Source organism: Cebus imitator, unplaced genomic scaffold (genome assembly GCF_001604975.1).
Source record: "Cebus imitator isolate Cc_AM_T3 unplaced genomic scaffold, Cebus_imitator-1.0 Scaffold252, whole genome shotgun sequence".
Classification (NCBI taxonomy): Eukaryota; Metazoa; Chordata; class Mammalia; order Primates; family Cebidae; genus Cebus; species Cebus imitator.
The window spans coordinates 2,093,248-2,110,018 of record NW_016107567.1 but is presented as its reverse complement, the minus strand read 5'-3'; the positions used below and the strand labels follow the sequence as shown (position 1 = coordinate 2,110,018).

Below are 16,771 nucleotides of genomic sequence, written 5' to 3'. Positions count from 1 at the left end.
TACTCAGGGGGCTGAGGCTGAAAGATCGCTTGAGCTCAGGTAGAGGTTGCAGTGAGGTGAGATCATGCCACTGTACTCCAGCCTGGGTGACAGTGTGAGATCCTGTCTTATAAATAGATAAATAAAAGCTCAAAATGCTGCTAGTTAAGATAGAATTTCCTAAATGTTTTCTTCTGTCTTGGTATGAATACGTCTACCTATGAATGTATGTATGTTCATGATTTCTGCCCAGGGTTTAAAATTCCAACACTAAACCTCATTACTATTCTTATTTTCCCTAACAGTTATGAAAATTATAATTATGCTAGTACATTTCTGAGGAAAACTGGACTTTTAGATCTTAAAGGTGTTAAATTTTGTTTCTCAAACAACACCTCCCACAGTGGTAGACTTTATCACTGTATAAAAATGTACAGTGGTTTTATTGACATGTACATTCCAATATGTTTACAGCTGCAAGATAATGAGGCACACTCAGTATTGCACTTCATTAAAATTTCAGGCTCAAACTTAACCTAGAAGTTTAAATGAAATTGCATTTGTAATTTAGTAATTCTTATACAGGACAAACATTGATATCTTTATATACAGTGTGATACTTATTACATTTATATGCTGTCCTAACACAATTTTTTTTTTTTTAAATAACAGTCTAGGAAATAATCCAGAATATTCCTCTTTTTATCCCCACCTGTGATGCAATTGTACAGGATTACAAAAAGGCAGTATACAATAAACAATGATTATTTTTCTTTTTTTGCTTGAAAGCCAGCATCATTCTTAGTCCATGGGCATGGCGATTCTTTTATATCAATTATCTATAAATGTCCAATGCTTCACAGGCCAATGACTGTAATGGCCACATGCAAACACCTCACAAGTTTGATGTCATGTGTTCAAAAGAAGATAAACCAAAATAATGGGGAAACTTTTCATAGCAAGAATTATGTACATGGTATTTGGCATCCTTCTTGCACTGTGAATGGTTCATTTTCATGGATGTACAAATGGTCCCGTCCTTATCCTGAGCAGAGTTTAAAGCTCACCACATCCTCTTGGGGGATGAAGACAACTTTTCTCTCTGTAGACAAAGGATCTGAATGTTCTAAAAAGTGTGGGCATTTCTGCACACTCCACATCCCAGAGCAAACTCTTCCCCAGTGGGTGGATGAACAACATGGAGTGGACATTCAGTTCCTTCTAACTGCTTGCCTTTGGGACCTGTATAAATTTGAAGGAGGCAAAGAAAAACAATGTTTTAAGAATACACACATATGAACCTGATATAAATATAAATCACTGATAGGTTATTCAAACAAGTAACATGACTGTGATTATACAAATATAACATTTAGAAATTTTTCTTCTGATCACAAAAGTAAAAATATTCAATAAATGCATCAGATATATCATATTAAAAGAAAGAGCAATGAACAAAAAAAGTCACAAAAAACCCTTAATGTAGTCTGGCAGAACCTTATTTTTCTAATAGAAAACAGGGAGATTTTTGTGTAGAATGTTTTTCTATAAGTAAAAACAAATTTAAGTTTAAAGAAGCCATGTTTCCCTTTTATCTTTACTGATGAAAATGCACACACTGGTAAAATGGGAAGGCCGATTATTTGTGTAATTTTTAAAAGTACCTGAGGGAGATTAGCAGGAAAATGAAAATTGATTTGCTCAAAAATATGAACAATATTATAAAATACGATGTGGAAGAAACACTTTGGGAAAGATACAAATTTGTTAATAATCAAAGTAGGTCTATTAAATGTACTAAAAACAGCATTTTAAAAAAGAAATGTGTTATATTAATGTGTTTCACATCATGGGTTTCCTATCATTTAAAAAAGATTTTTTGTTTCTTTAGAAACGAGGAGGCTTACTTGGTAATATCAGGAAAACACACTAGGCTTATACTTGACAGCAGAGTGCCTATTTAAGGGTAGGTGGAGGAATTGGAACTGTGCATTAGTTTTCTACAGCTAGTTTTCAAAATAATAATTTCTGATTTTGCTTGAGAGAAAAAATCATGAGATTGGATGGAATGAGCTGACACTGATCAGTGAGGAATGATGTCTCATTTAATTTACCTTTTCTAGGTTTAAAAATATCTCTGACATAATAGAAGGAAACCATGAGGGATAAAAGGCTAGCATTTGTAAACCTCTTCGCCTGCACATATAAATACCCAATAAATAACTATTACTACTATTACCGAACAACCACAAACTGAGGCCTGATCTAGAGGAATAAAAAGTAAGTTCCATGTAAAAGTAAGACCAAGGCATGAGAGTAAGTATCAAACTGAAGACTGCTAATCTCAGACAGAGAAGTAAACTTCAGGTTAGAGCTAACAGGCATGAGAGTGGCAATGAGTGCCGCCTCAGGCAAATGCAGGCACAGACCCCAGGATGGGTCAGCAAGGGAAGACACCAAAGGTTGCTAGAAAGTTAATTATTCCTGTCAGAAAGTATATCAGTAGCTCTCCAAATCACACTGCACACTGCTGCCCACCCCACCAGTGGGTGGGGGAGAGTGGGCAGGATGGGGACACTCAATGGCAGATCTAGTTCAGAGATGCAACATTTCAGTGGTGGTGATGCAAACTGTAGTCCTTGGGTTTTTTTCAAGGAAAAAATGAGTCACTTACTCAACAAGTATTTACTGCATGCTTAATGCATGAATGGCATTGTTGGGATTAAAAATGAAGAGTGCATGACTCCCGTCTTCAAGGTGTTCGTAATCCAACACGATGGTGAGAAATAAAAATGGTGAAAACCAAACAAAACAAACACACCTGTAAACATTTTGAGTGCTTACTACTGAGGCACTCACTGTTTTAGTTTATATCAACTACTTAATTGTTTAACAGTCATAGGAGGCAGAAACTGTTATCCTCATTTTGGATATATGAAACTGAAGTAAAATTAATTTTTCTGATTGCTAAATTCCTAATCTTTAAAATAGGCACAGCAATACCTAATTCATGGGGTGCTGTGAAGATTAAGTATTCTGGCATGAGAAGGTAGTCAATAAATATTTTAGAAATAAATGGACAGAGGGATTACACTATGGTCTGAATGTTTTTGTACCCCTCCAAGTTTATATACTATTGTGTTAATGAAAGGAGTTAGTCAGCCTGCCTTAGGTAGATAGCAAAGGAAGGGTCCCCAGAGAGCCCCAGAGGCCCACGGGTCAGCGCCTCATCCCCACATAACATAAAAAGCAGCCGGGGGAAAAAAAATCAAGCTGTAGGCGCCGATAAGGGAACAAGCCCAGGGTGCTGTGCCTAAAGACATGCCTACTGCTGCACAGATAGAAAAACCTTCAATCAAATAAAGGACAAGACCTGGCATAGAAATGGCTTTGTCCTTTTTTTTTTTTCTAACCAGAAAGATGTAAACTTTATTATTATTATTATACTTTAAGTTCTATGTCCTTTGTATAGTTAGTAGGCTCTCTCTTTTTGTGGGAATAAGCACAGTGGGCTCCACTGGGTTCCAGTGGGTTCCTGGGCCAAGCTGAGTCACGTTTTCTCCAAGACAGCCTGCAGACTAAGCACATTCCTTCCCTTTTCCAGTCCATAAAAACCCTGGACCCCAGCCTCATAGTGGGCATCCTGTTCGGGCCCCCCTTTCTGCTGGCAAGAGCTTTCCTCTTTTGCTTACTAAACTTCTGCTCTAACCTCACCTTGATGTCTGCGCTCCTTAATCTTCTTGGAGGTAGGACAAAGAACTCCAGGAATTATCTCAGACAATGAGAGACTGTTACATCTTGGTGCACTGCTTAGACTACAACATTAACATCAACGTTACAGTGTTAGAAGGTGGAGCTGTGGGAGGTGATGAGGTCATAGAGTGGAACCCATGAATGGGATACGCACTCTTCCTATCAATGAGACCCAGGAGAGGCCCCCTGCCCTTCCACAACAGCAAGAAGGCACCACCTATGAGCTTGAGAGTGGGCCCTCACCAGATACCTTATCTGCTATTTCCTAGATCTTAGACTTCCTGGTCCACAGAACTGTGAGAATAAATTTCCACTGTTTATACCAGTTTATAGTATTTTGTTATAGCAGTCTGAATGGATGAAGACTGATTATCTGAAACGATGAGAATTAGCGGGTTGAGAGTGGTTAGAGAACTGCTTCTTCCGTCCTTCTAAGTAAACTGTATATGGCCATCTTCTCTACTCATATCCCTGTGGAATCTCTTTTACTCTATTCCCATTCTCTAAATGAACAGATGAATTGGAGGAATATGTGAGGCTGGAAGAGCATACCTCAATCTCAGAGAATGTTCTTAGGCCAGTTCATTAACCTCGCTAGCTCTCAATTTTCCATTTGATAACAGGGATAGTATTGTCTACTTGTAGGTTGTAAAAATTGAGAAAATATGTGTAAAAATGCCCAGGACTGAGGTCCTTCCTTCCTTCTGCTGACTCTGGCTCCCTCCTGTGATTCCTTTGTGTTGACTGCCTGGTACGTGACTGTACCAAGGGAAGCCTGACCCTCCTCTCTCAGCTACTACCCACCACTGTGTTCTCTAAGTGTGGTTCACTGTGAATTTCCTTATTTTTAGCATTCTTGTTTCTTTCTTTCTTTCTTTCTTTTTTTTAAACACAGAGGAAAGTTTAAGTAAAATCTAGATTTTCCCTGATGACACCGCTTGCCTTAAATCTTTCTCAACTGGAGGCTGGTTATCTCCCACGCTCCTGTAGGTCATATGGCTACAACATGTGACTGATTTCTCTTGGTTCCTATTTATTTCCAGACCACAACTTACAACTTTCATTCAATAATTGCCCTTCCTCCAAGCTTAAGTCATCTACAATCATCTAGAATACTGCCCTTTCCATACTCCCTTTATTTGCTGACCTCTAGCACATCACTCTCTCCCTCCAAGCATGGCTCACATCTCTGTTCTGTCCATTATCCTACAAACCCTCGGCTCACATCATTCTGACCTTGCTTCTTTCAAAGCCTGCTACGTCTACTTAAAAAAAACAGTTATTGAGAAGAAACAGTACAAAAATTTTTATTTGACATGAGCAAATGGTAAAAAGTAGTCATGCTTGAAAAAACTCTATCTTTATTTTGAAATGGGTATGTTTCACATGGTTTAAAATCAAAATGTTAGAAATGATATACAATTGGAAGCCACCTTCCCCAGTTTTTACCCCCATCTTCTCCTTGTTTTTCCAAATTGTTAATCAGTATTATTAATTTCTTATATATCTTTCCAGGGGTTTCTTCACATAAATACAAACAAATATGACTAGATATTCTCACTTTCCCCCTTTCTTACAAAAGGCAACATACTACATACCCTGTTCTGCAATTTGTTTGTTTTTTTTTTTTTGAAACAGAGTCTTACTCTGTCACCCAGGCTGGAGTGCAGTGGTGCAATCTTGTCTTACTGCAACCTTCGTGCCTCCCAGGCTCAAGCGATTATACTACCTCAGCTTCCCGAGTAGCTGGGATTACAGGCACCCATCACCATCCCTGGCTAATTTTTGTATTTTTAGTAGAGATGGGGTTTCACCAGGTTGGCCAGGCTGGTCTCGTACTTCTGACCTCAAGTGATCCATCTACCTTGGCCTCCCATAGTGCTGGGATTACAGGCGCCAGCCACCCCACCCGGCCTAATTTGCTTTTTTCATCTGATACTATCTCCTAAAGACCTTTCCAAATTAGCACACAGAAACACCATCCTTATTCTTTTTTTTTTTTTTTTTTTTTTTAACTGATGTGTAATATTAGCTACTACCCTACTGGATACTAGCATTTTTTACACATTTTTATTATCATAAGCAATGTTGCATTAATAACCTTGTTTATTTGCCCTTTTTATTTCTCTTTCATTTGTAGCTATATCCCTGAAGAGGGAGTGCTGAAGGGTTGATACACTGGTAACTTTGAGAGGCATTATTGAGCTGTTTTCCAGGGAGGTCTGTCACTTGCACTCTGATAAGCAACAGATGGCACTGTGTGTTTTCCAGCTTTAACAACATGGTATATTGTGTTGTATGTATTTGTGCATTTATTCTCACTAATTTCAGATACATATTATGTAAAATCCTCTCCTATGGTTGCACGGACCTCTCCTTCTACTTCTCTCACTTCTATAAAGCCTGGTATTCCACCCCACAGTTATTACCAGCCTCCTGTCCTCTTCCAGTATTTTCAGCTGCTTTTTGGTTTCATACTTGTTTTCCCTTAGCCTGGTTTCCATGGACAATCATTTCTCCTGTATTCTGAGTGGCTTCTTTAATTCCCTTGGCTTCCTCATGCTTACTATACTGCTGATTCCCAGCCATTCTAGATTAAATCACTTGTTCATTTCATGGCAACGGTTCTAGGCTTCATTAAAAAAAAAAATCACAAAATCCTTTTAAATGGTTCTGTAATATTGAACTTCACATGACTTCTTAGTGCTGAAAAGCCATCTTTTTACTAATCCTTAGTAGACTTCATTCTCACACCCCAAGAGATCTGCTCCGTCACAGCTAACTCCTCACTCATGATGATGAGCTTGCTTCCTACTTCACCCAGAAAGTCATATGCTTACAAAGGTCAAGGAATTCCTCTTGCTTCTTTAGGCTAGTTTGAGTTGAGTTTCTGTCACTTGAAACAAAGAGCTCTCATAGAATGTTTAAATAAAACTATACTATACGGATCAGAATCGTGATTTTAAAATATTAAAAGCATACCTGCAGGACAGTGTGGTAGTTCTTCCTTAGGAATGCTAGTCATTCTTTGAAAATCATCATGACAAGCATTACAAAAATGTGTTGTTCCAAAACAGAAAAAGACAGCCACTGAACAGCAGTAGCGACATTTATATTCCAAAAAGTCTGTGCCATGTTTGGGACACATCTATAGGAAAAGAGAAGAGACAGACACAGATCATAGCGAGACTATGTCAATTACACTTAAGATAGGCATATACATAGATAGCTCCTTAATTCGTATTTTGAGGTCATACGTAACTCCAAAAATTGATTGAAAAACTGATGATACACATGTTTAAAAACTAATGAATAAATATGTGGCTTTGCCCAAAAATCCTGGACAAAGATCCAAGTTCTAATTCCATTTCCATCATAATCTATCTGACTTAATAAACAAGCTACTTAATTTCCTTATGAATGTTTTATGGCCTGTCAAACGGAAATTAATAAAATTAACCTCTCTCATAATCTTACAGATGTACTGTGAACATTTCATTAAAGAGGGGAAAACCTAAAGGCTTCACTGAAGGTTTAAGAAACTAAGAAAATAAGTAAATTTATTACATGGTTTAAATATGGTGATCATTTCATGGAAGACGAAATTATAAAATATCACCCAAAGAAAATAATATATATGAAATGTGAAAACTTATACAACATTGAACAAATATCAGAAAACACTCAAGAGAAAAGCCTGATTAACATTCTCACCATATCACTGTTTAAAAAATAATATGTTTCTAATAAAATGTTCTGCATACCTGAGCCCTGGACACATCAGAACAGGCACCACAAATGAGCTCTCTGGGATCATAATCATCCCCCTGTCCAGCCTCAGCATCACAGCGAGCTTCGCCACCAAAATATGCCTGTGGTGAAAACACATCTAGATTACAGCAGGAAAAAAGAAAACTCTGGCATGGGAGATACAGTATGGACAGAGTGAAAGTAAGATCAAGGGGTCTCAGAAAATACTGTTGTCTACTAGACCATCCCTTGAAATGCCAAGTGCACATCCATATTGCTGACAGTAGGGTGGATCAGGGAAAGAAATAAAGCTATTTCTTCTTTCTTTTTCTTTCTTCCCTTCCTGTTTTCCTTTCTTCCTTCTTTCCTTTCCTTCCCTCTTTCCCTTCCTTCCCTCCTCTTTCTCTCTCTCTGTGTTTCTTTGAGACGGGGTCTTGCTCTGTTGCCCAGGCTGGAGTACAGTGGTATAATCATGGCTAACTGCAGCCTCAACCTCTTGGGCTCAGGTGATCCACCCAACTCAGCCTCCGGAGTAGCTAGGATCACAGGCACACACCACCATGCCCGGCTAATTGTTTAATTATTTGTAGAGACAGGGTCTCCCTATGTTGCCCAGGCTGGCCTCAAACTCCTGGGCTCAGGTGATCCTCCTGCCTTGACCTCTCAAAATGCTGGGATTATTGGCATGAGCCACCATGTCTGGCCTAAAGCTATTTTGATTCTCAAATGGATTCACACTTAAAGTAGAGATGATTTATTTGTATTTGCCCTGGGCAGAGATTAAGTGAGGCCAAGAAATTGGGACAATCTGCATGCACATCATGTCTCATAGTCAAAAAACTATGTCCGGATTGGGAATAAACAAACACAGTCAACATAAATCTGTTATCTACACTAGAAAAACAGGTCCAAAGACAGGATCCATTGATGCAGAGGTTACAAACAGTCGTTCACCAGCTAAACCTAATCCTGGATGTATTTCAGTTTGTCTTGGAGACTGTTTACTCCAGCTGTTTCACTTTTCTATATCCTCTGCTTGGCTTCCTAAATACTTGACTGCTACCCTATAATAGCACAATATTCATTTATAATATTTAGTACATCAAACACACAGAAATATTTTATTTGTAATTATACAAGTTTCATAAATGTACGCTATTGGGTGTGCACGTATTTATCTGCCTTTCTGGCTGTCATCTCTCTACTTAGATATCCATTCATCCTCTGTATTTTCTTTTTGTTACACTGGGGGACTATGCACCCTTCTCGTGTAGTCATTCTGTCACTCATTTATTCATTCTCCACTTAGTATCTAATAAGTGCTAAGTATTAGAGATGGAAAAATGAAAAAACATAGTCTTTGTCCTCATGGAACTTATCAAGTGGGGCAGAGAGGTAAGTGATCCAGTAGTCATGATGCAGAATAGGGAATATTATGCTAGATGCCTGCAAGATGGTAGTGAGATGGGGGCATGTCAGACGAGGTGAAACGAGCTGAAGACTTAGGTATGACAAGACGGATTAGGCTCTGCATGACAGCATGTGTGTACAGGGAGGGGGGCGGCAGGTCAGAGTAAATGTGCAGGAGGAGGCAGAGAGGAACATTCCTTGAACAGCAATGGCCTGTGCGATGGCATGGGGATGTCAGTGGGTGAGCAGACATGGCTGAGTTTGGGGAATACAAGTTATTTGGTATGTTGTAGCAAATGGAGAACAAATGGTAGCATCTTGGGAGATGAGACTGCAGAGGGAGACTGGGCTAGAGTATCATAAGTAGAAGAATGACAATTAGATTTTACATCTAGAAGTGTAAAAAAAAATTAGCAACAGTTAAGTGTAAGGGATGCAATGTAGGAATCAGGGTTCTACATCTGTGCTCAGGAAGAAGGCTACTGTAGTTACTAAGGAAAATGAGTAGCGTTGCTGGAGATGTAATGGAAAGAAAAAAAGGACTCAAGAAAGATCTGGAGACAGAATTTACAGTATTTTGTCAATAAAGATCAGAGATTGGTAGAGTTATTTTTTTTGTTTTTGAGACAGGGTCTCACTATGTCACCCAGGCTGGACTGCAGTGGCACAAACACAGCTCATTGCAGCCTCAACCTCCTAGACTCAAGCCATTCCCCTGCCTCAGCGCCACCAAATAGCTGGGACTGTAGGCACACACCAACCTACCTGTCTAATTTTTCTATTTTTAGTAGACGGGGTTTTACCATCTTGCCCTGGATGGTCTCAAACTCCTGAGCTCAAGAAATCCACCGACCTTGGCCTCCCAAAGTGCTGGGATTACAGGTGTGAGCCACTGTGCCCAGCCAAGATTGATGAATATAATACCTGACATGTGAACTCTGAAGTATGTGTGGGAGATCCAAATGTCTGCTACACAGTTGGATATTTTTATCTAAATCTCAAAAATTTTGGAAGGTCATAAAGGTATACGTGGTAGGTAAAGGTAGAGATGTGAAAGAGGTCACCCAAGGTAGAGATATAAAAGAGGTCACCCAGGGTAGAGATTTAAAAGAGGTCACCATTAGGCAAGAATGAAGCTTTGGGAAAACAAATATGTAAGGGGTAGGTTAAAAAAAAAAGAGAGAGAAAGAAATCCAATGAAGAAGTTAAAGATAAATGACCAGAAAGGAAGGAGGACAGAAAAAGAGGGTGTTGTCCTGGAAGCCAAGGAATTAAGAGTTTTAAGGAAGAAATGGTTAGCAGAGTCAAGTAAGAGGAGTTTATTCAAGAAGTAATTGCATTGGGCAAACAGCTTATTAAGTAGCTTGTATACAGAAATACTGCATGTTTCAGAAAGTTTGTTCAGGTTAAATAAAGAATCCCCAAACAAGTTAAGTAAATAAATTTTACTGGAAACATTGGGAAACATTGTACCAGGCTATCTTATTTTTAACTTCAGCCTTAAGATGGAAGAATACTTAGCTATCATTGTAAATTTTAATTCTTAATCATATAGGTAAGCTCTAGTTTTTAAAACTTCTCAGTATAATTTATAGCATACCTTTCTGCACTTGTAGCAGACATAATATGCGTATCTGTTCATTGCATAGCCAGCTGGGTCATTATAAAACCTCACACCAGGAGTTGTGATAGCTTCACTCTTATGCAGACCTTCATATTCCAATCTCATTAAGGCTTTTCTTCTGACATCCTCATAGAGTTCTTTTATTGGATCAAGTAGGTCTTTTAGTACTATGTGATTTATTTTGTTCTGCAATAAAAAATGAACATTCTTTAGCAGAATCATTTATTAATCAACTCAATAAAGACTTAGTAAGCACCTAAGTGCCAAGCTTTGTGCTAGAAGAAGATAACCAGACAGTACACATATTTTAAATCAAATGGCATTTGAAAAACATCCTGTAAAGCCTTTAGAAGTCCATATTTTCCCAAGAGCAGGGAAAATGGGGCAAATAGAGCACAGAGCATGAAAATTACATTTCATTAGCTTTACATTTCCTGAGTCTGAAATATATCTCCTGTTGCCCTAGCTGTTGTGGAAACAGAGTTACCTTGTTGCCACAAATAAGACACAGTGTGTGTGTGTGTGTGTGTGTGTGTGTGTGTGTGTGTGTGTGTGTGATGGTTCCTTGAGGGGAGGGTAGAATGCCAGGTGACAGAAGTGAACGGGTAGTATTTGCTATAAAACCTTCATGTATCTATTAATATACGTGGCACCATATGATAGGGGAGAGTAAAATACTATGATCTTTTTGATTATTCCTCAGTTTATCTAGACGATGACTGTGCTGTCTTTCCATATCATACCCTTTCTATTAGTCTGCAAATATGAAGATAAGAAAATAAGGAGAGCTTAATAGAACAAAAAAGGAAAGACAAATTGATAGGGAAAGCACTGCCACATTCTTTAAAAAGAACTTTTTCTTAATCATTATTAGCTTGCCAAAATAACTTCCTACTTGCTGACTACCTTTGTAGAGATGTGTCAAAATGCCAAAAATTTTCTCCTTGTTTTAACTGAGCTCTAAAAGAATCTATTCTGGTGGTACTGAAGGTTCTGATTTCACTCTTTAATGGCAGGTGTCAGTATCTACAAACACCAGGGGCTCATTCTTCTTTTCGGTAGTCATTGTCATGTTATGTCAACTGAGCTCTCTGGTGGTCTGAAAGTAGAGATGCATGCCTCAGGATGTTTAAATGAACTTTCTCATGAAATACGTTTAACAGAATGTAACCAGTTTTAAATTGACAATTACTGTTTTGAGATACATTATAACAGAGAGATTATATTCTCAGGTTCCACATGAATGAGAAGGGAAGAAACTGCTGGGGGCTGGTATATAAAAAGTAAACTGAGAGGAAACCAAGAGATATTGACACATGTTTATTTTGAAAGATGAAAAGAAAGACCAAAAGAAATAGCACATGATTCCAGATTCTTTTCATACCTTGCAAATGGGACAAGATATAAATCCAAATGTTATCCTTGGGCCAAGCCATCGATTTTCTAAAACTCGCCGACAGCACTGTAAGTGGAATACGTGACTACAATCCAGCTTAAATAAACAAATGAAAAGGATGTAAGCAAATATAATAATGATAAACACTTGAGTGACTGTGAGATTATTTATTGCAAGGTACTACTTAAAGCAGTGAAGAGAAAATCATGTAATTTACTATAATGAAAATTCATTGGGACATTGAAATTGGGACACTATTACTTACTAAATTTCATTATAGTAAGTTGAGACACTATTAACTAGGCCTTCAGTGTCTACTTTTTACCATTAATGTATTAATGCCACCTATATAAAGTAAGCCAGGTTAGGAAAAATGTAAACTTATTCAATTTTGTATCTCAGGAAAAGAGGAGTAAACTACTGATTCATGATCTTGTTTTGGAGAATATTATTATCTTGGAATCATGAGAACTGAAAGTGTAAGCAACAGGTAAAGTTTAAAAAACTTATTTAGTGCACACTAACTTCTATTATGCATGTATCATTATGTGTAAGTCAATTATATAATGTTATAAAAATACCATTCTGGATTTTGGAAATTAAGAAGAGCCTTAGCTACTGGGGGTTAATCTAATTATTTCCCCCCCCTTCTGAACATTTTATACGTTCTGTTGATTACAGAAGCTCACACAAATCACAAATTAAAGCTGAGCATACAAAATAGGAAGCAGAACATAAAGAGGCAGAATTTGCTCCTCACTAGCCTGGTAGATGCACAGATTAAAAGAACATTTTTGCCTAGTGATATAAAAAAAGATTTCAATCCACTGTTTATTTGACAAGTATATTCCCTCTGTTAACACCTGGATACATTTAATACTTTAAAAGCTGAGGCAACCTGAATGGCTGGTGCTGCCGAGAGCGCTTCGGTGAAACATATCATGCACATGTCATCGGCATCTTGCTTCAGAGTTGTGGCACTTTTATCACAGCCATGTAGACAGGGCAGACAGTGCTCTTCGTTTTTAACACCCCCGCATGGATGGCCACAAGGATGCGTCTTACTACAGGCTATCTTAGCATATTCCTGTTAAAGGTGAATTACAATGTTACACAGTATTTTTAAAAAACATTTATTTATTGTACTTTAAGTTCTGGAGTACATGTGCAGATTGTGCAGGTTTATTACATAGGTATACACGTACCATGGTGGTTTGCTGCATCCATCGCCCCGTCATTTGCATTAGGTAATTCTCCTAATGCTATCCCTCCCTTCCCAATCCTCCCACCCCCTGCTATTCCTCCCCTAGCTTCCCACACCCCAGGCCGCAGTGTGTCATGTTCCCCTCCCTGTGTCCGTGTGCTCTCACTGTTCAACACCCACTTAAGAGTTAGAACGTGCGGGTTACAAATATTTAAAAAGGCACCATTCTGGTAATTTTCCCTATTATATAAATTTCCAAAGATTATTTTCCCATAGGAAGTATCTACGCAGGCCAAGTAACAACAAAGTAATTACTAATCTTTGTTTGAATATAAATTAGGCTTCTTAACAAAGTCCGTTTTTATTTTAAATGAGATTTTAAAGAATATCACTCTCTATAAAGGGAATGCTGATAAGTGAATTATAATTTCATATTTGTTACCATGCACAGCTATAAAGCAAAAAGTTGCCCAATGTAAAATTTCCCAGTTACCACTCCCCGCATCACCAAAACGGGGATTAAAAGAAAAAACAAAACCCAAAACAGATACCTCTCACTCTCTGAGCATATCCACATTCTTACTAAATCAATTGAGAAACTAAAAACATTTGGACAACATGGAATATGTTTATATATGTTCAAAACTAAAGAACTCTCAGATACTGAAAATTTATTTTAAGGAAATAAGTGAGTAACGTGTAAGAGGTAAAGGAAATACAGTTAATAAATTTTTAACTGTTTCTAATACAAAAGTAGACATTAAATATATATGATCATGGTAACCGAGAAACACTCAAAAAAAGTGTGGTATGGGCTTGCAAGCCTTATTTGACCCATTCTCCAACTTTGGTAAGGCATTTAATGCTTCACATAGGTAATACGCTCATTTAAAAGGCTAGAGTGACTCTGAGCTGTAACTCTTATCTATATAAAATAAAGGTGTCACAGGGGAATATGGACTATTGCTCAGTGGGATGGCCTGACTATCTCACTATATGCTTACCTGGCAATCTGCATCAGAACAAACACTGCCAACAGCAGATAACTCTGTTCCACTCCTGGAACCACAGAAGCGACACGCTTCTGAGCTACTTGTGGTGGGTTTACCTAGGTTCAAGCAAAAAATAAAAATCCTTCTTATGGATATGTTTTCTACGTATTTTAACAGAACTAAATTTTAAAAAGCAAACTAGGTTTGTATTAGCTGTTGCCTTTGGGAAATTCAGCTTGACAGTTTTAGAACTGAAAGTTTCTAAGTTGTCCTAACTATAAAGTAAATAATGATAAAAAAGGAAGAGGAAATTAAAGACCTATCTGAAGACAAATACATTATCGACTAATATATTTTTTCAGTAAAAAAACCAGACTAGACTTCTAGTCAAGTTACCAGACTGAGCAGATGTGGCAAGCCCCCAACTCCAAATGAATACCACCATAAAATCGTAACAACCAAAAATTAAGTAAGAATACACAGAAGTTAGGGAAATCTGTAAGTATCTTTATACAACAAAATCATAAGGCTTAGTGTAGAGCCTATCATCAGAGTATGAAACTTGAAAAACAGAATTCCTACCTCAGGAACTCTGCAATTTGAAAAGGAATGTCCATATCTTTCAATATTTAAATTCAACTTAAAGAAGAAACAGAATCCATAAAGCAAGAACAGAGCAATAAGAAAAAGAACATGGAGATTTGAAAATTACAGACCAAGCTGATTTTTAAACCAGATATAAAAATCTAACTATAATTAATATATTGAATTCAGCGATATTTATAGAAAAATCTATTTAAAAAGGATAGTTTTTATCATGACTACAAGGATGGTTTGACATTAGAACATTTATAAATGTAATATACAGCATTGACAGATTATAGTAGGAAGAAATCAGCTATGAGAAAAAAAGGTCATGCTCTTGCAGCATGAAAAGTCACCCTAGAATTAAATTGATTCAGATTTATACCTAACTCCAACACTGGAAGTTTGTGTGAGTCAAATGGCAGACTGCAGATGTACTGAAAATTGAGAATTTATAAGATTTAACATAAATTTGAACTAGGACTATACAAGACTTACTTTAGGAAAAAAAGCAAAGTGAAAACTGTTTTAGAGATAAAAATACATTTAACATACATAAGTTACTTTTTTTTTAAGGTTATGTCTCTGCATTTTTGTTAATTATTTTATTGCTATCAATGGAAACAGTACCATTCACAAAACCCTTAGAAGCATTAGGTCTACAAAAGCCTTTTAAAATATCACAAAATCATATACAACCTTATAATAAATACAGATCTTAGTGATCATCTAATGCAATAATTTTTGTTGTGGGGCAACAACTAACAGAACTAGAAGATAATTATCAGTATTAGTATATTTCATCTATGGAGCCCCATTAGTTGTGACCCTCTCACTTTATAAATGGAGTTAATGAGTTCCAGTGAGGTTAAGTGACTTGCTCAAGGCTACAAAGCTCATTAGTGGCAAATGAGGTTTTCTGACTTTTAGTCTGATGCTCTTGCCACCACGGAACACTGTATCTGTTTAGTAAATATAATAATGTAGGCAGTGTATCTGTTTAGTAAATATAGTAATGTAGGCAGTGATCAATGATGTCATAATTAAACATCAGAACATCACTCAAAATTATTCACAGTTTAGTTATAATGAATTGGCATGGCCGAATCTTTTTTGTGGGTTTTAAGGGCATGGCTCAATCTTTAATCCTTTTACCTGTGTGTTCTCGGAATTCTACCATCGCCTTCATTGTTTTAGAATCTGCTAGTGCCATCAACCAGAACAATTTAGTTCTACCACAACCTTCATGTAGGTCAACCTTTATAGCTTCTTCTTCTTCTTTGAAGACCTATTATTTCATTAAAAACAGGAAAAAGTGTGTTTATCACTCTGAAAGAGGAAGTATAAAATTTAATTATTCAATAATAATAATAATGACTTTCATTTAAGCACCCTAAGAAGTTTTGAATATTTCCAATCTTTTCTTTAATCTTCCCAGCAGTCCTATTTTTGTAAATGGAGAAATTAAGTGTTTCTAAGGATAAAACAACTTGCTATTTGTAGTTGATAAGGGAGACAGCTGTGAACACAATCAAGGTCTTTGATTCCAAAGTCCACTTTTCTCCCCCCGACTACAGCAAGCCTCTTTCACACATTTATTTCAAAATTCAGTGAACATATTTTATGCTGCAGAGACAAAAACCTTCACCTGTCTTTGATGAGTTTTGGTTCTTCGATGAAGATGAAGGAATCTGTCACAGTCCGTACATAAATTTCCACAGACGTTGCATAAAATGATTGCTGCAGTTTCACCATCATCATGGTTATCACACATAGGCTAAAATAAGACATTTCCACATGTTACATTAAATTAACAAGAATGCCTCAGACTCTCATACAAATTGAATGTAATTTATTTACAAAAATAAACGGTTATTCTAAAGTCTATTAAGAATTTAGAATTTGAATGTTAAACAGAATTATTGCACCATGTACATAACTATAAAAATCTCTCAAAACTCCAAATCCAGTGATGAATGTGATATGCAGGTTCAATGATTAATACAATGAACAGGTATACTTTGTTACTTAGAGACTTAAGAAATGTCTTCCTCATTATATATCCAAACATTCTGTAT

At 37.1% G+C, this 16,771-nt stretch overlaps 1 protein-coding gene across 18 annotated transcripts in view; it reads right to left on the bottom strand.

Moving 5' to 3' along the window:
- Positions 1-386: 386 nt before the first annotated feature.
- MYCBP2 (MYC binding protein 2) overlaps positions 387-16,771 on the bottom strand; it is a 275,403-nt gene continuing 259,018 nt past the window's right edge. For 15 of the 18 annotated variants that reach the window (XM_017498820.2, XM_017498811.2, XM_037727975.1 and 12 more), the window contains 9 exons: positions 16,342-16,470; positions 15,849-15,981; positions 14,121-14,224; positions 12,811-12,999; positions 11,901-12,008; positions 10,493-10,702; positions 7,497-7,604; positions 6,715-6,880; positions 396-1,221 (listed from right to left, as the gene is read on the bottom strand). In XM_017498820.2, the coding sequence (XP_017354309.1) occupies positions 1,106-1,221; positions 6,715-6,880; positions 7,497-7,604; positions 10,493-10,702; positions 11,901-12,008; positions 12,811-12,999; positions 14,121-14,224; positions 15,849-15,981; positions 16,342-16,470 (1,263 nt within the window). In that variant the 3' untranslated portion in view covers positions 396-1,105. Of the gene's footprint in view, positions 1,222-6,714; positions 6,881-7,496; positions 7,605-10,492; positions 10,703-11,900; positions 12,009-12,810; positions 13,000-14,120; positions 14,225-15,848; positions 15,982-16,341; positions 16,471-16,771 lie in introns of all 18 variants that reach the window. The other 3 variants (XM_037727973.1, XM_017498830.2, XM_037727974.1) reach the window with 2 other exon arrangements.